General features: G+C 41.0%; 1 protein-coding gene across 3 annotated transcripts in view; it reads right to left on the bottom strand.

Annotated features, from left to right (window-relative positions):
* The window catches only part of NBAS (NBAS subunit of NRZ tethering complex), a 1316984-nt gene that overhangs the window by 76441 nt on the left and 1216740 nt on the right, over nt 1-23803 (bottom strand). For all 3 annotated transcript variants that reach the window (XM_063915380.1, XM_063915382.1, XM_063915381.1), the window contains one exon: nt 19712-19840. In XM_063915380.1, coding sequence (XP_063771450.1) covers nt 19712-19840 — 129 coding nt within the window. The remainder of the gene's footprint in view (nt 1-19711; nt 19841-23803) is intronic.

The following is a 23803-nucleotide window of genomic DNA, read 5'->3' as shown; positions in this document are numbered from 1 at the left end:
TGGTCATTTGCTGTACTGTATATGATATTCTGGTCATTTGCTGTATATTATATTCTGGCCATTTGCTGTACTGTATATGATATTCTGGTCATTTGCTGTATATTATATTCTGGCCATTTGTTGTACTGTATATGATATTCTGGTTATTTGCTGTATATGATATTCTGGTCATTTGCTGTACTGTATATGATATTCTGGTCATTTGCTGTATATTATATTCTGGCCATTTGCTGTACTGTATATGATATTCTGGTCATTTGCTGTATATTATATGATATTCTGGTTATTTGCTGTATATTATATTCTGGCCATTTGCTGTACTGTATATGATATTCTGGTCATTTGCTGTATATTATATGATATTCTGGTTATTTGCTGTATATTATATTCTGGCCATTTGCTGTATATTATATTCTGGCCATTTGCTGTACTGTATATGATATTCTGGTCATTTGCTGTATATTATATTCTGGCCATTTGCTGTACTGTATATGATATTCTGGTCATTTGCTGTACTGTATATGATATTATGGACATTTGCTGTACTGTATATTATATTCTGGCCATTTGCTGTATATGATATTCTGGCCATTTGCTGTACTGTATATGATATTCTGGCCATTTGCTGTATATTATATTCTGGCCATTTGCTGTACTGTATATGATATTCTGGTCATTTGCTGTATATTATATTCTGGTCATTTGCTGTACTGTATATAATATTCTGGTTATTTGCTGTATATGATATTCTGGTCATTTGCTGTACTGTATATGATATTCTGGTCATTTGCTGTACTGTATATGATATTCTGGTCATTTGCTGTATATTATATTCTGGCCATTTGCTGTACTGTATATGATATTCTGGTCATTTGCTGTATAATATATTCTGGCCATTTGTTGTACTGTATATGATATTCTGGTTATTTGCTGTATATGATATTCTGGTCATTTGCTGTACTGTATATGATATTCTGGTCATTTGCTGTATATTATATTCTTGCCATTTGCTGTACTGTATATGATATTCTGGTCATTTGCTGTATATTATATGATATTCTGGTCATTTGCTGTATATTATATTCTGGCCATTTGCTGTACTGTATATGATATTCTGGTCATTTGCTGTATATTATATTCTGGCCATTTGTTGTACTGTATATGATATTCTGGTTATTTGCTGTATATGATATTCTGGTCATTTGCTGTACTGTATATGATATTCTGGACATTTGCTGTATATTATATTCTGGCCATTTGCTGTACTGTATATTATATTCTGGTCATTTGCTGTACTGTATATGATATTCTGGTTATTTGCTGTATATGATATTCTGGTCATTTGCTGTACTGTATATGATATTCTGGTCATTTGCTGTACTGTATATGATATTCTGGTCATTTGCTGTATATTATATTCTGGCCATTTGCTGTACTGTATATGATATTCTGGTCATTTGCTGTATATTATATTCTGGCCATTTGCTGTACTGTATATGATATTCTGGTCATTTGCTGTATATTATATTCTGGTCATTTGCTGTACTGTATATGATATTCTGGTCATTTGCTGTACTGTATATGATATTCTGGTCATTTCCTGTATATTATATTCTGACCATTTGCTGTACTGTATATGATATTCTGGCCATTTGCTGTACTGTATATGATATTCTGGTCATTTGCTGTATATTATATTCTGGCCATTTGCTGTACTGTATATGATATTCTGGTTATTTGCTGTATATGATATTCTGGTCATTTGCTGTACTGTATATGATATTCTGGTCATTTGCTGTACTGTATATGATATTCTGGCCATTTGCTGTATATTATATTCTGGCCATTTGCTGTACTGTATATGATATTCTGGTCATTTGCTGTATATTATATGATATTCTGGTTATTTGCTGTATATTATATTCTGGCCATTTGCTGTACTGTATATGATATTCTGGTCATTTGCTGTATATTATATGATATTCTGGTCATTTGCTGTACTGTATATGATATTCTGGTTATTTGCTGTATATGATATTCTGGTCATTTGCTGTACTGTATATGATATTCTGGTCATTTGCTGTATATTATATTCTGGCCATTTGCTGTACTGTATATTATATTCTGGTCATTTGCTGTACTGTATATGATATTCTGGTTATTTGCTGTATATGATATTCTGGTCATTTGCTGTACTGTATATGATATTCTGGTCATTTGCTGTACTGTATATGATATTCTGGTCATTTGCTGTATATTATATTCTGGCCATTTGCTGTACTGTATATTATATTCTGACCATTTGCTGTATATGATATTCTGGCCATTTGCTGTACTGTATATGATATTCTGGTCATTTGCTGTATATTATATTCTGGCCATTTGCTGTACTGTATATGATATTCTGGTCATTTGCTGTATATTATATTCTGGCCATTTGCTGTACTGTATATGATATTCTGGTCATTTGCTGTATATTATATTCTGGTCATTTGCTGTACTGTATATGATATTCTGGTCATTTGCTGTACTGTATATGATATTCTGGTCATTTGCTGTATATTATATTCTGACCATTTGCTGTACTGTATATGATATTCTGGCCATTTGCTGTACTATATATGATATTCTGGTCATTTGCTGTATATTATATTCTGGCCATTTGCTGTACTGTATATGATATTCTGGTTATTTGCTGTATATGATATTCTGGTCATTTGCTGTACTGTATATGATATTCTGGTCATTTGCTGTACTGTATATGATATTCTGGCCATTTGCTGTATATTATATTCTGGCCATTTGCTGTATATTATATTCTGGCCATTTGCTGTACTGTATATGATATTCTGGTCATTTGCTGTACTGTATATGATATTCTGGTAATTTGCTGTATATTATATTCTGGCCATTTGCTGTACTGTATATGATATTCTGGACATTTGCTGTACTGTATATTATATTCTGGTCATTTGCTGTACTGTATATGATATTCTGGTCATTTGCTGTACTGTATATGATATTCTGGTCATTTGCTGTATATTATATTCTGACCATTTGCTGTACTGTATATGATATTCTGGCTATTTGCTGTACTGTATATGATATTCTGGTCATTTGCTGTATATGATATTCTGGCCATTTGCTGTACTGTATATGATATTCTGGTTATTTGCTGTATATGATATTCTGGTCATCTGCTGTACTGTATATGATATTCTGGTCATTTGCTGTACTGTATATGATATTCTGGCCATTTGCTGTATATTATATTCTGGCCATTTGCTGTATATTATATTCTGGCCATTTGCTGTACTGTATATGATAGTGATGAGCGGGTTCGGTTTCTCGGAAACCGAACCCCCCCGAACTTCACGCTTTTTACACGGGTCCGAGGCAGACTCGGATCTTCCCGCCTTGCTCGGCTAACCCGAGCGCGCCCGAACGTCATCATCCCGCTGTCGGATTCTCGCGAGGCTCGTATTCTATCGCGAGACTCGGATTCTATATAAGGAGCCGCGCGTCGCCGCCATTTTCACACGTGCATTGAGATTGATAGGGAGAGGACGTGGCTGGCGTCCTCTCCGTTTAGAATAGAAGTAGATAGTGAGAGTGAGACACTTGATTTACTGGAGCTTAGGAGTACTCAGAGAGTGCAGAGTTTACTAGTGACTGACCAGTGACCACCAGTGCAGTTTTATTATTATTTAATACAATCCATTCTCTGCCTGAAAAAAAACGATACACAGTGACACAGTATACCATATCTGTGCTCAGCCTTAGTGTGCTGCATCATCTATGTATATCTGACTGTGCTGAGTGCTCACTGCTCACACAGCTTAATTGTGGGGGAGACTGGGGAGCAGTTATAGCAGGAGTACATATATTTAACAGTGCACACTTTTGCTGCCAGAGTGCCACTGCCAGTGTGACTGACCAGTGACCACCAGTATATTGTGATTGTCTGCCTGAAAAAGTTAAACACTCGTCGTGTGGTGTTTTTATTCTATAAACGCATTCTGCTGACAGTGTCCAGCAGGTCCGTCATTATATAATATATACCTGTCCTGCAGTAGTGACATATATATATATTTTTTATATCATTATCATCCAGTCTATACTAGCAGCAGACGCAGTACGGTAGTCCACGGCTGTAGCTACCTCTGTGTCGGCAGTCGCTCGTCCATAATTGTATACCTACCTGTGGTGGTTTTTTTTTTTTTCTATCTTCTTCATACTAGTAGTTAACTTTAGGAGTCTGCAGTGCTGACAGTGTCCAGCAGGTCCGTCATTATATAATATATACCTGTCCGGCTGCAGTAGTGATATATATATATTTTTTATATCATTATCATCCAGTCTATATTAGCAGCAGACGCAGTACGGTAGTCCACGGCTGTAGCTACCTCTCTGTCGGCAGTCGCTCGTCCATCCATAATTGTATACCACCTACCTGTTATTTTTTTTTTTTTCTATCTTCTTGATACTAGTAGCTTACTTTAGGAGTCTGCAGTGCTGACAGTGTCCATCAGGTCCGTCATTATATAATATATACCTGTCCGGCTGCAGTAGTGATATATATATATATTTTTTATATCATTATCATCCAGTCTATATTAGCAGCAGACGCAGTACGGTAGTCCACGGCTGTAGCTACCTCTGTGTCGGCAGTCGCTCGTCCATCCATAATTGTATACCACCTACCTGTGGTGTTTTTTTTTTCTATCTTCTTGATACTAGTAGCTTACTTTAGGAGTCTGCAGTGCTGACAGTGTCCAGCAGGTCCGTCATTATATAATATATACCTGTCCGGCTGCAGTAGTGATATATATATATTTTTTATATCATTATCATCCAGTCTATATTAGCAGCAGACGCAGTACGGTAGTCCACGGCTGTAGCTACCTCTGTGTCGGCAGTCGCTCGTCCATCCATAATTGTATACCACCTACCTGTGGTGTTTTTTTTTCTATCTTCTTGATACTAGTAGCTTACTTTAGGAGTCTGCAGTGCTGACAGTGTCCAGCAGGTCCGTCATTATATAATATATACCTGTCCGGCTGCAGTAGTGATATATATATATTTTTTATATCATTAGCATCCAGTCTATATTAGCAGCAGACGCAGTACGGTAGTCCACGGCTGTAGCTACCTCTGTGTCGGCAGTCGCTCGTCCATCCATAATTGTATACCACCTACCTGTGGTGTTTTTTTTTTTCTATCTTCTTGATACTAGTAGCTTACTTTAGGAGTCTGCAGTGCTGACAGTGTCCAGCAGGTCCGTCATTATATAATATATACCTGTCCGACTGCAGTAGTGATATATATATATTTTTTATATCATTATCATCCAGTCTATATTAGCAGCAGACGCAGTACGGTAGTCCACGGCTGTAGCTACCTCTGTGTCGGCAGTCGCTCGTCCATCCATAAGTATACTAGTATCCATCCATCTCCATTGTTTACCTGAGGTGCCTTTTAGTTGTGCCTATTAAAATATGGAGAACAAAAATGTTGAGGTTCCAAAAATAGGGAAAGATCAAGATCGACTTCCACCTCGTGCTGAAGCTGCTGCCACTAGTCATGGCCGAGACGATGAAATGCCATCAAAGTCGTCTGCCAAGGCCGATGCCCAATGTCATAGTACAGAGCATGTAAAATCCAAAACACCAAATATCAGTAAAAAAAGGACTCAAAAATCTAAAATAAAATTGTCGTCGGAGAAGCGTAAACTTGCCAATATGCCATTTACCACACGGGGTGGCAAGGAACGGCTGAGGCCCTGGCCTATGTTCATGGCTAGTGGTTCAGCTTCACATGAGGATGGAAGCACTCAGCCTCTCGCTAGAAAAATGAAAAGACTCAAGCTGGCAAAAGCACAGCAAAGAACTGTGCGTTTTTCGAAATCACAAATCCACAAGGAGAGTCCAATTGTGTCGTTTGCGATGCCTGACCTTCCCAACACTGGACGTGAAGAGCATGCGCCTTCCACCATTTGCACGCCCCCTGCAAGTGCTGGAAGGAGCACCCGCAGTCCAGTTCCTGATAGTCAGATTGAAGATGTCAGTGTTGAAGTACACCAGGATGAGGAGGATATGGGTGTTGCTGGCGAGGAAATTGACCAGGAGGATTCTGATGGTGAGGTGGTTTGTTTAAGTCAGGCACCCGGGGAGACACCTGTTGTCCGTGGGAGGAATAGGGCCATTGACATGCCTGGGGAAAATACCAAAAAAATCAGCTCTTCGGTGTGGAAGTATTTCAACAGAAATGCGGACAACATTTGTCAAGCCGTGTGTTGCCTTTGTCAAGCTGTAATAAGTAGGGGTAAGGACGTTAACCACCTCGGAACATCCTCCCTTATACGTCACCTGCAGCGCATTCATCATAAGTCAGTGACAAGTTCAAAAACTTTGGGCGACAGCGGAAGCAGTCCACTGACCAGTAAATCCCTTCCTCTTGTAACCAAGCTCACGCAAACCACCCCACCAACTCCCTCAGTGTCAATTTCCTCCTTCCCCAGGAATGCCAATAGTCCTGCAGGCCATGTCACTGGCAATTCTGACGAGTCCTCTCCTGCCTGGGATTCCTCCGATGCATCCTTGCGTGTAACGCCTACTGCTGCTGGCGCTGCTGTTGTTGCTGCTGGGAGTCGATGGTCATCCCAGAGGGGAAGTCGTACTCGTAAGACCACTTTTACTACTTCCACCAAGCAATTGACTGTCCAACAGTCCTTTGCGAGGAAGATGAAATATCACAGCAGTCATCCTGCTGCAAAGCGGATAACTGAGGCCTTGGCATCCTGGGCGGTGAGAAACGTGGTTCCGGTATCCATCATTACTGCAGAGCCAACTAGAGACTTGTTGGAGGTACTGTGTCCCCGGTACCAAATACCATCTAGGTTCCATTTCTCTAGGCAGGCGATACCGAAAATGTACACAGACCTCAGAAAAAGACTCACCAGTGTCCTAAAAAATGCAGTTGTACCCAATGTCCACTTAACCACGGACATGTGGACAAGTGGAGCAGGGCAGGCTCAGGACTATATGACTGTGACAGCCCACTGGGTAGATGTATGGACTCCCGCCGCAAGAACAGCAGCGGCGGCACCAGTAGCAGCATCTCGCAAACGCCAACTCTTTCCTAGGCAGGCTACGCTTTGTATCACCGTTTTCCAGAATACGCACACAGCTAAAAACCTCTTACGGCAACTGAGGAAGATCATCGCAGAATGGCTTACCCCAATTGGACTCTCCTGTGGATTTGTGGCATCGGACAACGCCAGCAATATTGTGTGTGCATTAAATATGGGCAAATTCCAGCACGTCCCATGTTTTGCACATACCTTGAATTTGGTGGTGCAGAATTATTTAAAAAACGAGAGGGGCGTGCAAGAGATGCTGTCGGTGGCCAGAAGAATTGCGGGACACTTTCGGCGCACAGGCACCACGTACAGAAGACTGGAGCACCACCAAAAACGCCTGAACCTGCCCTGCCATCATCTGAAGCAAGAAGTGGTAACGAGGTGGAATTCAACCCTCTATATGCTTCAGAGGTTGGAGGAGCAGCAAAAGGCCATTCAAGCCTATACAACTGAGCACGATATAGGAGGTGGGATGCACCTGTCTCAAGCGCAGTGGAGAATGATTTCAACGTTGTGCAAGGTTCTGCAACCTTTTGAACTTGCCACACGTGAAGTCAGTTCAGACACTGCCAGCCTGAGTCAGGTCATTCCCCTCATCAGGCTTTTGCAGAAGAAGCTGGAGACATTGAAGGAGGAGCTAACACAGAGCGATTCCGCTAGGCATGTGGGACTTGTGGATGGAGCCCTTAATTCGCTTAACAAGGATTCACGGGTGGTCAATCTGTTGAAATCAGAGCACTACATTTTGTCCACCGTGCTCGATCCTAGATTTAAAACCTACCTTGGATCTCTCTTTCCGGCAGACACAGGTCTGCTGGGGTTCAAAGAACTGCTAGTGACAAAATTGTCAAGTCAAGCGGAACGCGACCTGTCAACATCTCCTCCTTCACATTCTCCCGCAACTGGGGGTGCGAGGAAAAGGCTCAGAATTCCGAGCCCACCCGCTGGCGGTGATGCAGGGCAGTCTGGAGCGACTGCTGATGCTGACATCTGGTCCGGACTGAAGGACCTGACAACGATTACGGACATGTCGTCTACTGTCACTGCATATGATTCTCTCCCCATTGAAAGAATGGTGGAGGATTATATGAGTGACCGCATCCAAGTAGGCACGTCAGACAGTCCGTACTTATACTGGCAGGAAAAAGAGGCAATTTGGAGGCCCTTGCACAAACTGGCTTTATTCTACCTAAGTTGCCCTCCCACAAGTGTGTACTCCGAAAGAGTGTTTAGTGCCGCCGCTCACCTTGTCAGCAATCGGCGTACAAGGTTACATCCAGAAAATGTGGAGAAGATGATGTTCATTAAAATGAATTATAATCAATTCCTCCGTGGAGACATTGACCAGCAGCAATTGCCTCCACAAAGTACACAGGGAGCTGAGATGGTGGATTCCAGTGGGGACGAATTGATAATCTGTGAGGAGGGGGATGTACACGGTGATATATCGGAGGATGATGATGAGGTGGACATCTTGCCTCTGTAGAGTCAGTTTGTGCAAGGAGAGATTAATTGCTTCTTTTTTGGTGGGGGTCCAAACCAACCCGTCATTTCAGTCACAGTCGTGTGGCAGACCCTGTCACTGAAATGATGGGTTGGATAAAGTGTGCATGTCCTGTTTATACAACATAAGGGTGGGTGGGAGGGCCCAAGGACAATTCCATCTTGCACCTCTTTTTTCTTTCATTTTTCTTTGCGTCATGTGCTGTTTGGGGAGTAGTTTTTGGAAGGGCCATCCTGCGTGACACTGCAGTGCCACTCCTAGATGGGCCAGGTGTTTGTGTCGGCCACTTGGGTCGCTTATCTTAGTCACACAGCTACCTCATTGCGCTTCTTTTTTTCTTTGCGTCATGTGCTGTTTGGGGGGTGTTTTTTGGAAGGGCCATCCTGCGTGACACTGCAGTGCCACTCCTAGATGGGCCAGGTGTTTGTGTCGGCCACTTGGGTCGCTTATCTTAGTCACACAGCTACCTCATTGCGCCTCTTTTTTTCTTTGCGTCATGTGCTGTTTGGGGGGTGTTTTTTGGAAGGGCCATCCTGCGTGACACTGCAGTGCCACTCCTAGATGGGCCAGGTGTTTGTGTCGGCCACTTGGGTCGCTTATCTTAGTCACACAGCTACCTCATTGCGCCTCTTTTTTTCTTTGCGTCATGTGCTGTTTGGGGGGTGTTTTTTGGAAGGGCCATCCTGCGTGACACTGCAGTGCCACTCCTAGATGGGCCAGGTGTTTGTGTCGGCCACTAGGGTCGCTTATCTTAGTCACACAGCTACCTCATTGCGCCTCTTTTTTTTCTTCTTTGCGTCATGTGCTGTTTGGGGAGTAGTTTTTTGAAGGGCCATCCTGCGTGACACTGCAGTGCCACTCCTAGATGGGTCAGGTGTTTGTGTCGGCCACTTGGGTCGCAGAGCTTAGTCATCCAGCGACCTCGGTGCAAATTTTAGGACTAAAAATAATATTGTGAGGTGTGAGGTGTTCAGAATAGACTGAAAATGAGTGGAAATTATGGTTATTGAGGTTAATAATACTTTGGGATCAAAATGACCCCCAAATTCTATGATTTAAGCTGTTTTTTAGGGTTTTTTGAAAAAAACACCCGAATCCAAAACACACCCGAATCCGACAAAAAAAATTCGGTGAGGTTTTGCAAAAACGCATTCGAACCCAAAACACGGCCGCGGAACCGAACCCAAAACCAAAACACAAAACCCGAAAAATTTCCGGTGCTCATCACTAGTATATGATATTCTGGTCATTTGCTGTACTGTATCTGATATTCTGGTCATTTGCTGTACTGTATATGATATTCTGGTCATTTGCTGTATATTATATTCTGGCCATTTGCTGTACTGTATATTATATTCTGGTCATTTGCTGTATATTATATTCTGGCCATTTGCTGTACTGTATATGATATTCTGGTCATTTGCTGTATATGATATTCTGGTCATTTGCTGTACTGTATATGATATTCTGGTCATTTGCTGTACTGTATATGATATTCTGGTCATTTGCTGTATATTATATTCTGGCCATTTGCTGTACTGTATATAATATTCTGGCCATTTGCTGTATATTATATTCTGGCCATTTGCTGTACTGTATATGATATTCTGGTCATTTGCTGTACTGTATATGATATTCTGGTCATTTGCTGTATATTATATTCTGGCCATTTGCTGTACTGTATATGATATTCTGGTCATTTGCTGTACTGTATATGATATTCTGGTCATTTGCTGTATATTATATTCTGGCCATTTGCTGTACTGTATATGATATTCTGGTCATTTGTTGTACTGTATATGATATTCTGGTCATTTGCTGTATATTATATTCTGGCCATTTGCTGTACTGTATATGATATTCCTGTCATTTGCTGTACTGTATATGATATTCTGGTCATTTGCTGTACTGTATATGATATTCTCGTCATTTGCTGTATATTATATTCTGGCCATTTGCTGTACTGTATATGATATTCTGGACATTTGCTGTACTGTATATTATATTCTGGCCATTTGCTGTATATGATATTCTGGCCATTTGCTGTACTGTATATGATATTCTGGCCATTTGCTGTATATTATATTCTGGCCATTTGCTGTACTGTATATGATATTCTGGTCATTTGCTGTATATTATATTCTGGTCATTTGCTGTACTGTATATGATATTCTGGTTATTTGCTGTATATGCTATTCTGGTCATTTGCTGTACTGTATATGCTATTCTTGTCATTTGGTGTACTGTATATGATATTCTGGTCATTTGCTGTATATTATATTCTGGCCATTTGCTGTACTATATATGATATTCTGGTCATTTGCTGTATATTATATTCTGGTCATTTGCTGTACTGTATATGATATTCTGGTCATTTGCTGTATATGATATTCTGGTCATTTGCTGTACTGTATATGATATTCTGGTCATTTGCTGTACTGTATATGATATTCTGGTCATTTGCTGTATATTATATTCTGGCCATTTGCTGTACTGTATATGATATTCTGGCCATTTGCTGTACTGTATATGATATTCTGGTCATTTGTTGTACTGTATATGATATTCTGGTCATTTGCTGTATATGATATTCTGGTCATTTGCTGTACTGTATATGATATTCTGGTCATTTGCTGTACTGTATATGATATTCTGGCCATTTGCTGTATATGATATTCTGGCCATTTGCTGTATATTATATTCTGGCCATTTGCTGTACTGTATATGATATTCTGGTCATTTGCTGTACTGTATATGATATTCTGGTCATTTGCTGTACTGTATATGATATTCTGGTCATTTGCTGTATATTATATTCTGGCCATTTGCTGTACTGTATATGATATTCTGGCCATTTGCTGTATATTATATTCTGGCCATTTGCTGTATATTATATTCTGGCCATTTGCTGTACTGTATATGATATTCTGGTCATTTGCTGTACTGTATATGATATTCTGGTCATTTGCTGTACTGTATATGATATTCTGGTCATTTGCTGTATATTATATTCTGGTCATTTGCTGTACTGTATATGATATTCTGGTCATTTGCTGTATATGATATTCTGCTCATTTGCTTGCTGTATATGATATTCTGGCCATTTGCTGTACTGTATATGATATTCTGGTCATTTGCTGTACTGTATATGATATTCTGGTCATTTGCTGTATATTATATTCTGGCCATTTGCTGTACTGTATATGATATTCTGGTCATTTGCTGTACTGTATATGATATTCTGGTCATTTGCTGTACTGTATATGATATTCTGGTCATTTGCTGTACTGTATATGATATTCTGGTCATTTGCTGTATATTATATTCTGGTCATTTGCTGTACTGTATATGATATTCTGGTCATTTGCTGTACTGTATATGATATTCTGGTCATTTGCTTGCTGTATATGATATTCTGGCCATTTGCTGTACTGTATATGATATTCTGGTCATTTGCTGTACTGTATATGATATTCTGGTCATTTGCTGTATATTATATTCTGGCCATTTGCTGTACTGTATATGATATTCTGGTCATTTGCTGTACTGTATATGATATTCTGGTCATTTGCTGTATATTATATTCTGGCCATTTGCTGTACTGTATATGATATTCTGGTCATTTGCTGTACTGTATATGATATTCTCGTCATGTGCTGTATATTATATTCTGGCCATTTGCTGTACTGTATATGATATTCTGGACATTTGCTGTACTGTATATTATATTCTGGCCATTTGCTGTATATGATATTCTGGCCATTTGCTGTACTGTATATGATATTCTGGCCATTTGCTGTATATTATATTCTGGCCATTTGCTGTACTGTATATGATATTCTGGTCATTTGCTGTATATTATATTCTGGCCATTTGCTGTATATGATATTCTGGCCATTTGCTGTACTGTATATGATATTCTGGCCATTTGCTGTACTGTATATGATATTCTGGTCATTTGCTGTATATTATAGTCTGGCCATTTGCTGTACTGTATATGATATTCTGGTCATTTGCTGTACTGTATATGATATTCTGGACATTTGCTGTACTGTATATTATATTCTGGACATTTGCTGTATATGATATTCTGGCCATTTGCTGTACTGTATATGATATTCTGGACATTTGCTGTATATTATATTCTGGCCATTTGCTTACTGTATATGATATTCTGGTCATTTGCTGTATATTATATTCTGGCCATTTGCTGTATATTATATTCTGGCCATTTGCTGTACTGTATATGATATTCTGGCCATTTGCTGTATATTATATTCTGGCCATTTGCTGTATATTATATTCTGGCCATTTGCTGTACTGTATATGATATTCTGGTCATTTGCTGTATACGATATTCTGGCTGTGTGATGGATATGATACCCTGGTCATTTGCTGTATACGATATTCTGGCTGTGTGTTGGATATGATACCCTGGTCATTTGCTGAATGTGATATTCTGGCTGTGTGTTGTATATGATACCCTGGTCATTTGCTGAATGTGATATTCTGGCTCTGTGTTGTATATGATACCCTGGTCATTTGCTGTATACGATATTCTGGCTGTGTGATGGATATGATACCCTGGTCATTTGCTGTATACGATATTCTTGCTGTGTGTTGTATATGATACCCTGGTCATTTGCTGTATACGATATTCTGGCTGTGAGTTGGATATGATACCCTGGTCATTTGCTGAATGTGATATTCTGGCTGTGTGTTGTATATGATACCCTGGTCATTTGCTGTATACGATATTCTGGCTGTGTGATGGATATGATACCCTGGTCATTTGCTGTATACGATATTCTGGCTGTGTGTTGGATATGATACCCTGGTCATTTGCTGAATGTGATATCCTGGCTGTGTGTTGGATATGATACCCTGGTCATTTGCTGTATACGATATTCTGGCTGTGTGTTGGATATGATACCCTGGTCATTTGCTGTATACGATATTCTGGCTGTGTGTTGGATATGATACCCTGGTCATTTGCTGTATACGATATTCTGGCTGTGTGTTGGATATGATACCCTGGTCATTTGCTGAATGTGATATCCTGGCTGTGTGTTGGATATGATACCCTGGTCATCTGCTGTATACGATATTCTGGCTGTGTGTTGGATATGATACCCTGGTCATTTGCTGAATGTGATATTCTGGCTGTGTGTTGGATATGATACCCTGGTCATTTGCTGAATGTGATATTCTGGCTGCTGGATGTGACACTGTGGTTGTTTGCTGGATATGATACCCTGGTCGCTTGCTGAATATGATACTGGGGCCATTTGCTATATATGATACACTGGCCATTTGCTGTATATGATATTCTGGCAATTTGCTGTATATGATATTCTGGTCATTTGTTTGATGTGATATTCTAGTCGTTTGCTGGATATTATACTCTCGTTGTTTGCTGGATATGATATTCTGGTCGTTTACGATATATAATACTCTAGTGTCTAGTTTGTTGGATATGATACTCTGGTCATTTGCTGGATATGAAATTCTGTCTGCTTGCTGGATATGATACTCTGGTCATTTGCTGTACTGTATATGATATTCTGGCCATTTGCTGTATATTATATTCTGGCCATTTGCTGTATATTATATTCTGGCCATTTGCTGTACTGTATATGATATTCTGGTCATTTGCTGTATATTATATTCTGGCCATTTGCTGTACTGTATATGATATTCTGGTCATTTGCTGTATATTATATTCTGGCCATTTGCTGTACTGTATATGATATTCTGGTCATTTGCTGTATATGATATTCTGGTAATTTGCTGTACTGTATATGATATTCTGGTCATTTGCTGTACTGTATATGATATTCTGGTCATTTGCTGTATATGATATTCTGGCCATTTGCTTTACTGTATATGATATTCTGGCCATTTGCTGTATATGATATTCTGGCCATTTGCTGTATATTATATTCTGGCCATTTGCTGTATATTATATTCTGGCCATTTGCTGTACTGTATATGATATTCTGGTCATTTGCTGTACTGTATATGATATTCTGGTCATTTGCTGTATATTATATTCTGGCCATTTGCTGTACTGTATATGATATTCTGGTCATTTGCTGTACTGTATATGATATTCTGGTCATTTGCTGTATATGATATTCTGGCCATTTGCTGTACTGTATATGATATTCTGGTCATTTGCTGTACTGTATATGATATTCTGGTCATTTGCTGTATATTATATTCTGGCCATTTGCTGTACTGTATATGATATTCTGGTCATTTGCTGTACTGTATATGATATTCTCGTCATGTGCTGTATATTATATTCTGGCCATTTGCTGTACTGTATATGATATTCTGGACATGTGCTGTACTGTATATTATATTCTGGCCATTTGCTGTATATGATATTCTGGCCATTTGCTGTACTGTATATGATATTCTGGCCATTTGCTGTATATTATATTCTGGCCATTTGCTGTATATGATATTCTGGCCATTTGCTGTACTGTATATGATATTCTGGCCATTTGCTGTACTGTATATGATATTCTGGTCATTTGCTGTACTGTATATGATATTCTGGTCATTTGCTGTATATTATAGTCTGGCCATTTGCTGTACTGTATATGATATTCTGGTCATTTGCTGTACTGTATATGATATTCTGGACATTTGCTGTACTGTATATTATATTCTGGCCATTTGCTGTATATGATATTCTGGCCATTTGCTGTACTGTATATGATATTCTGGCCATTTGCTGTATATTATATTCTGGCCATTTGCTTACTGTATATGATATTCTGGTCATTTGCTGTATATTATATTCTGGCCATTTGCTGTATATTATATTCTGGCCATTTGCTGTACTGTATATGATATTCTGGCCATTTGCTGTATATTATATTCTGGCCATTTGCTGTATATTATATTCTGGCCATTTGCTGTACTGTATATGATATTATGGTCATTTGCTGTATACGATATTCTGGCTGTGTGATGGATATGATACCCTGGTCATTTGCTGTATACGATATTCTGGCTGTGTGTTGGATATGATACCCTGGTCATTTGCTGAATGTGATATTCTGGCTGTGTGTTGTATATGATACCCTGGTCATTTGCTGTATACGATATTCTGGCTGTGTGTTGGATATGATACCCTGGTCATTTGCTGAATGTGATATTCTGGCTGTGTGTTGTATATGATACCCTGGTCATTTGCTGTATACGATATTCTGGCTGTGTGTTGGATATGATACCCTGGTCATTTGCTGAATGTGATATCCTGGCTGTGTGTTGGATATGATACCCTGGTCATTTGCTGTATACGATATTCTGGCTGTGTGTTGTATATGATACCCTGGTCATTTGCTGTATACGATATTCTGGCTGTGTGTTGGATATGATACCCTGGTCATTTGCTGGATATGATACTCTGGTCATTTGCTGGATATGATACTCTGGTCATTTGCTGGATATGAAATTCTGTCTGCTTGCTGGATATGATATTCTGGGTATTTGCTGAATATGATACTCTGGTCATTTGCTGGATATGATATTCTGGGCATTTGCTGGATATGATATTCTGGGCATTTGCTGGATTTGATATTCTGGTCGTTTGCTGGTTATGATACTCTGGTAGTTTGTTGGATGTGATATTCTAGCTGTTTGCTGGATATGATATTCTGGTCGTTTGCTGGATATGATATTCTGGTAGTTTGTTGGATGTGATATTCTAGTTTGTTGGATATGATACCCTGGTTGTTTGCCATACTGTATATTGTAAGTTAATGCTTTGTACTGCATAATGTGCTATATTAGTATACTGCTATGAAAAGTTATTTCTAGAAAAATCTAAATACACAATACTTTGATGCATTACCATACTACTCTGCTACAATAGTGTAGCAACAATAATACTGTGTATAATCAGACATCTTCTTTTGTAGTGTAGTCGCAGTTCAGAGCAATAGATCAGACACATCGTATAGTTTGTACACCCGATCTGTCATACATGGCCGTAGTTCACTGAATCATCCCATCGGATGTGCTGCACATCCAATGGGATGATCCTCTTGCCAATGCGGATATAGGCCCTCATTCCGAGTTGATCGGTCGCAAGGCGAATTTAGCAGAGTTACACACGCTAAGCCGCCGCCTACTGGGAGTGTATCTTAGCATCTTAAAATTGCGACCGATGTATTCGCAATATTGCGATCACAAACTACTTAGCAGTTTTAGAGTAGCTCCAGACTTACTCTGCCTGTGCGATCAGTTCAGTGCTTGTCGTTCCTGGTTTGACGTCACAAACACACCCAGCGTTCGCCCAACCACTCCCCCGTTTCTCCGGCCACTCCTGCGTTTTTTCCGGAAACGGTAGCGTTTTCAGCCACACGCCCATAAAACGCAGCGTTTCCGCCCAGTAACACCCATTTCCTGTCAATCACATTACGTTCGCCGGAGCGATGAGAAAGCCGTGAGTAAAAATACTTTCTTCATAGCAAAGATACTTGGCGCAGTCGCAGTGCGAATATTGCGCATGCGCACTAAGCGGAATTTCACTGCGATGCGATGAAAAATACCGAGCGAACGACTCGGAATGAGGGCCATAGTTACATGCACAATGCATTGCGCCAGCTTACAGTTGATGTTTTAGTGTGTATAGTGGATGCAAAGTATTGTTACATCGCATCACACCATCGCATGGTGTGTGCCTAGCTGATGTGTCTGCCAACCCGCCATTGCGTTGACGAAGCGGACGATTAGACAGGCATACACACTTATTAATCATTGGCGCGATATATCGGGCCAGACATCATAATGGTCGGGCATTTAAATCTGCCCACCCAGCTGTGATGTGACTCCCTGCAGCCAGTGTATGGGCAGTCGGCGGGTTAGCCATAAACACAGTCAGATGGAACGGGCGATATACTGTACATATACACTATCAGTGTGTACCCAGCTTTAGAGCTCAGACTAGTATCTTTTTAAACTGAATTGATACAGCTCAGCTGAACTCACCAGATCATAAGCAGATTCAGTAGTCTAGGAAGAACTTCTAAATACAGCAAAAGTAAACTAAACCATAGACTGCAGCTCATTCCGTTATGACTTGGTTACATGACATTTCAGAGCTGCCTAGTCAGTGATCAGCTCTGTAAGGGCTGGGCTGATTGACTTACTGGCGTTGGTTCTAGGTGGCTTTATGACACATTCTCATTGCTTACGCTCTGGCTCTATATATCTCTCTGATGGCTCTGATTATCCTAATTACCACCTGCACAGACGGGATGCAGTCAATTTACCGACAATCAAAATCCTGACGGTCAAAATACCGACGACCACTGACCAACGGTCAAAACCCCGACAAGGACAAAATCCCGACATGGACAAAATACCGACATTTAAAATACCGACAAGGTCAAAATATCGACATTTATAATGTCGGCAGGTCAAAAAGTCGACGGCCAGTTCACACCCACAAACGTCCTCTTCCTGTCAATCTCCTTGTGATCGGCTGTGCAAATGGATTCTTTGTAAAACCCATCGCACAGCAACGATCCGCTTTGCACCCGTACGGCGTGCATGCGCATTGCGGTGCATACGCATGCGCAGTTCTGACCTGATTGCAGCGCAGCGAAAAAATCTAGCGTGCGATCAGGTCTGAATGACCCCCATGGTTATGCCCAACTGCTAACAAATTTGCTGCTGCGATCAACTTTGAATTACCCCCCATGTGCCATATACATACAAGATTATACCACTACTGGGATCCTATAGAAATACTCCTAGAACTAGAAATGCACAGTTCATCTATCCACACTTGAAGTCTCCATCCGCGTGGGAAAGTGTGGTCTGGGGCACGCACAGTTGGCAATCGCTTTCTTTGGTGTACTGTAAGCACAGTTTGAGAGATCGATCTGACTCAGAATCAGGCCTTACATATCTAACCTAATTTCTCTCTGCAGTACATCCCACTCCCTCTGCTCTGTCAATGACCGAAACCTCACTACCACACAGATTGTCTGTTCACACTCCCACCTCTAAGATGTTGCCCTAACCTGTGGCACACACTCCTATATACAATCCTATAAGATATGTTGCTAGTCTCCAAGCGGTTGTATTTATGAAGCAACCCGGGGCTTCTGATCGTGTTTTTGCCTGATATTTAAAAAGACAATGCAATTACTACCAAGAAATGGCTAATAACATAATTGCTCTTTAAATTATCGTGCAGAAGCGTCAGGTTTTACAAACCAACAAATAAATAAACCCCCAAAGTTTCAAATGAGCTCTCAAAACTCACCTCGTCAGTTTACAACAAGACATGCTGCAGATTTTGGGAATAATGTATCAAACCTAAATAGAGAAAAAGTTGCCTACAACATCATCCCATCAGATTCTAGTAGCACTTATCAATTAAGTTCTATAAAATGATAGCTAAAAGCTGATTGGGTGCTGTAGGTAACTGCTGGGGGGCAGTACGGATGGTGAAATGGTTAGCATTACTGCTTCAGCACTGAGGGTCATGGGTTCAAACCCCACCATGGCCCTAACTGTGCGGAGTTTGTATATTCTCCCCGTGCTTGGGTGTGTTTCCTCCGGGTACTCCGGTTTCCTCCCACAATCCAAAAATATACCAATAGGTTAATTGGCTCGCAACAAAATTAACATCCGACCAGTCAAACAAACTCCTCTGGCTTTGATACAATCTCTACTCCACACTTAGCACCACCCTATGTGTGTCTGCCCCTTCTCTGTAAGATCTCACAAGCCTACACTCTTGCGTTCTGGCCCAACTCATCCCGTTGCTCCTAAATAATCACTAATGCTCACTCACTTGTCAGTTGCTGGATCTGCAGTTCTATGTTCCGCCAATCTTTTTGTTGACTGGTCATTCTATAATTTTGTATTGGGTAATTATGGATTATTAGTTGTCTGTTCGCAGTTGAATACTGTTAAATGTGTTCACTGCTCACCCTCTGTGTGTGTTACTGTGGCCAATTTGCGTTGACTTACAATTATAAACACTCTATAGAGCCAGCGCATCAGAATGTCTACAGCTTGGCATCTCTTACCTTAGTAACTGCAGTTAACAGCTCCAGTGCCTTGGAATGAAGGCTGGTGTCACTGCTGTTAATAAATAGCTTCAGTGATGTCAGCAGCATGTCTTGCCCCAATAACAGCGAGCAGATCTCATTTATACACTGAAAGAAAGAGAATTAGAATCATTATTACAGTTATTTTTTTTATTCTGCAGAAGAGAAGAAAAGAGAGAAAACAGTGTGCATTGCATTTTCATTGCGACTATTTGGTCTTTTTCTGTAAAATCACTATTTTTTATTTGATTCTTTTTCACAGTAAAAATAAATATATATATATATATATATATATATATATATATATATACAGTATTGATAGCTTCAGGAAACACTGTGACAAAGAGAGCAGTAAAGTAAAATACCAATATTATCACAGCATTCTGAGATCACACAAAGGAGAAGAAAGGAACGCTTCTTGCTGGGTCTACACAGAATGTACTTATCAGTTTACACTAAATGAGATTATTCTGGGAGCTCGGATAAGTATTAGTGGCGTCCAGATAAGTTGTGGAGGCTGAGTCACAGTAAAAGTGAAGAATTATTTCACCTAATACGTGCTAAGACCCTAAATCTACCAAACAGATCCCAAACAGAGCTTCTACTAATTTTAGTAACTCCAAGCTGGCAATGAGTATTTGTTTCTATTTCTCCAATCATCTTTTTTTTTTTACATTTAATTTATCTTCCATTAAAACGGAATTGGAAGCTCATGTTGGAACTTCTGCTCAGAAGGCCCCAAGACAACTCTGCACAACTTCTCAGGGTGCCTCCAGATGGCTGCGTGACCTGGTAACCACAGGTGATAATACCTCTTTTAGTGGACATCGGGGAAATCTAGCAGTGGCTAAAGAACATACCTCTAGACAATTAAGACCTGTAAAACATCATATTACAGAATCCCTTAACGGTTCAACAGTATAACTACTACTGGCAGAAACAGGGCTGTAGCAGGAGACAATGAGCCCCGTGCCAGACCCGCCCCGAACATGTGATGTCATTACAATTAGGGGACGGGGCTGCCAGGACTGAGAAGGCTCTGTAGCTAGGACCATGGTCAAGTGAGCCCCCTAAGCATCCTAAGTTCTCTCCAGATGTCACCCTACCTAAACTTTCACAGTTCCCATGGTGCAACTGATGTACCAGGCGGCAATGCAGCGTCTATAGATTAGGAATATCATTCCGCTTATTGATAAGCAAGACAGGAAATCGGAGATTCTTAGATTTTCACAGATCTGGAAATAGGCAACAAAATGTAATTTCCTCATGCACATTTGCACCCAACTTCACTGGGCGATATGAAGGAAGGAACACCTAATTATTTTAATAGGGCTCTTTAAAAGAAAAGTTGTACAAATAAAGCAGTCAATCACCTTCCGGTTCCGGGACCCATGGAGTGAGTCTCTCAGCACCGGAGCTCCGTCCTGCAGCCCGTTACATCTAACCTTTTCAAGGCTGCTACAGCCTCCACACCGCCCAGACTACCTCCGGCGAGACCCGCGATCACTATGGATCGTTTTGTGACGCCCGTAACCGCGGCTCCACAGCCCCCCGCTGGCGCAGCCGCGAGGCTGGAGAAGCGCCGCGCGGGCAGCAATATGGCGCTGGACCTGAAGTCACCACTCCTGCCTCCAAGAAAGCCGCGGCGGAGGGGACTGACCATGCAGGCTCACAGGTATGCCGAGATCCGGAGGCCCCTGTAACATATGGGGACGTTGTGGCAGCTATAAAAGCCACTATGGCTCCCCTGCTTTCACAGGCTGTCAGTGATATTACAACACAGCTGCAGCACTTACAGCAGAGAGTCTCACACACTGAATCTCAACTGCAGGCTGCTACACATGACATAGAAGGGCTGCACCACTCAGTGAAATCTCTTACTACTGAGAACTATCAGATTTGGAATAAATTAGATGATATGGAAAATCGCTCAAGAAGAAATAATATCAGACTTGTGGGATTGCCGGAATCACTTAAAGGCACGGCGCTGGCTCATTTTGTCCGTGTTACCCTTCCTGCAATTTTAAATATAGAACGGGAATGCAGTGATCTAGTAATTGAGAGAGTACACCGTGTGGGTCCTGTGCCCACCCCCAACAGACCGCGCCCACGTGTAACTTTGTTCCGATGTCTGAACTACCTTCATAAATTAGCATTCTGGTCCGCATCTCGCAAAATGAGAGATATCCAATAGGAGGGTAACAAGCTTTTCATATTCCAGGACTATTCGGTGGAATTGACCCGGGCCAGCAAAGCTTTTTCCCCCATTTGCACTCAACTTGTTTCAGAGGGTCGCAAGTTTGGCCTGCTCTACCCCGCTCGCTTGCGCATTTATGAGGGTACCTCCCATAAAGATTTTCTGTCGCCTGCTGACGCGATGGCCTACCTCCGTAATGTATCCAGAGAAGACAACGCGGACATTTCTGATCTCCCCTCAGCGACAACTTGACCGTGTACTACTAACTATCCCCCTGCGGTCTAGTCATTCATTTCACATGGACTGCCCTGGTTCGTTTTGTTATGGCAACAATTACGCACGGATACTACTGTAGCCGCCGCTACTCCGCAATTGCTCTGCCTGTTCTTAGATTCTGTTTTGACCGATTTTTCTATTTCTTTTTTAAATGTTCTTACTTACATGCTTATTCTACAGATGCAAATTGGGTAACTTTTTATGTTGGCTGGGATATACCCCATTATGCTGAACTTTAATGGTTATATCGCCTTATTCATTACATTAGCCACAGGTCTTCTACTACATGCTGCTCACTGCATCTCGCTTATAATATGCTGTTTTTTGGAGCATTTGGTTATATAGCTTAATTACTAGGAGTTTCTGGGTGGGATTTGTTTACGTACATCGCGGTGGGGGGGGGGGGGGCTCCTCCGTTACTGCTGGTGCACACCACTTAATGCCAGGGTGCGGGACCGCTACCGCTGGTGTTCGCCCATGCTTGTTGACCGGAGGTCACTGGTCACAGAAGTATCGGCTATTTATTGAAGTATCACATTTTCAATTGTATGGCCTGTTATTTACTACTGCTTTCTTTTTCTATTTCTTCTTTTCTCCTCTTGTTTTGTCTCTCCCCTCCTCCCTCTTTCCCCCCCCCCCCTCCTCCTCAGGAAGGTGATTATGTTCATGCCTCTTATGCGGACAGCATACAATTCCTCTGTTTTGCCTTTTCCTCTGAATTATGCCTGATCTGATGGTGTGATCTTGGAATGTCGGGGGCTTTAATTCCCCAGCAAAGAGACGGAAAATACTCCTGTATTTGGGTAAACAGCAAATAGACCTGGCATTCCTCCAAGAAACGCACCTAACTCCAGAGGAAACGGCAAAATTGAATGCACTGAACTGGCGGGTTTTGGGTTTTAGCTCTTTCAATTCTAAGACTAGAGGGGTTGTTATATTGGTGAAACGTTCTATGCCCACTGAAGTCCTGTCCACTGTTATTGATCCTGAGGGTCGTTAAGTGATAATGTCTGTTAAGATTAATGGTAGAGTCTATACACTATGTAACGTCTATGCACCCAATGTTTATTCCAAGAGTTTCTTTCAATCCTTACTCGCCAAATTGACCCCCCTTCTCACAGACCCCTTAATACTCTGCGGAGATTTGAACCTTATCTCCTCCTCCTATTTAGACCGATCCCATACACCGACAAGACCTCTTTCATTGCCCAAATTTGGGGTCCCTCTATTAGCTGACAGCCTACAGACGGTAGATATCTGGAGAGCCTTACACCCCACAGAGAGGGAATACACGTGCCTCTCAGCGGCCCACCACACGCTATCTAGGATAGACTATATTTTATTATCCCATTCTCTATTACCGAATGTATCAGATTCGCAAATTGAGGCAATTTCCTTATCGGATCATGCCCTAGTTACTGCTACACTTCATTTTCCAGACGTATCCCCCTCTCCTAGATTGTGGAGATTCCCCTCATATCTCGCACACTCCCTGTAATTTCAACAAAGATTGGAATCCTCTTGGGAGGCCTTTAAAACTAACAATACATCCCACTTGGATGAAGATCCAATTTTATTCTGGATGACTGCAAAATCGG

The sequence above is a fragment of the Pseudophryne corroboree genome, chromosome 4 (genome assembly GCF_028390025.1).
Source record: "Pseudophryne corroboree isolate aPseCor3 chromosome 4, aPseCor3.hap2, whole genome shotgun sequence".
NCBI classification, from domain to species: Eukaryota; Metazoa; Chordata; class Amphibia; order Anura; family Myobatrachidae; genus Pseudophryne; species Pseudophryne corroboree.
This window is presented reverse-complemented; position numbering and strand designations above follow the sequence as displayed.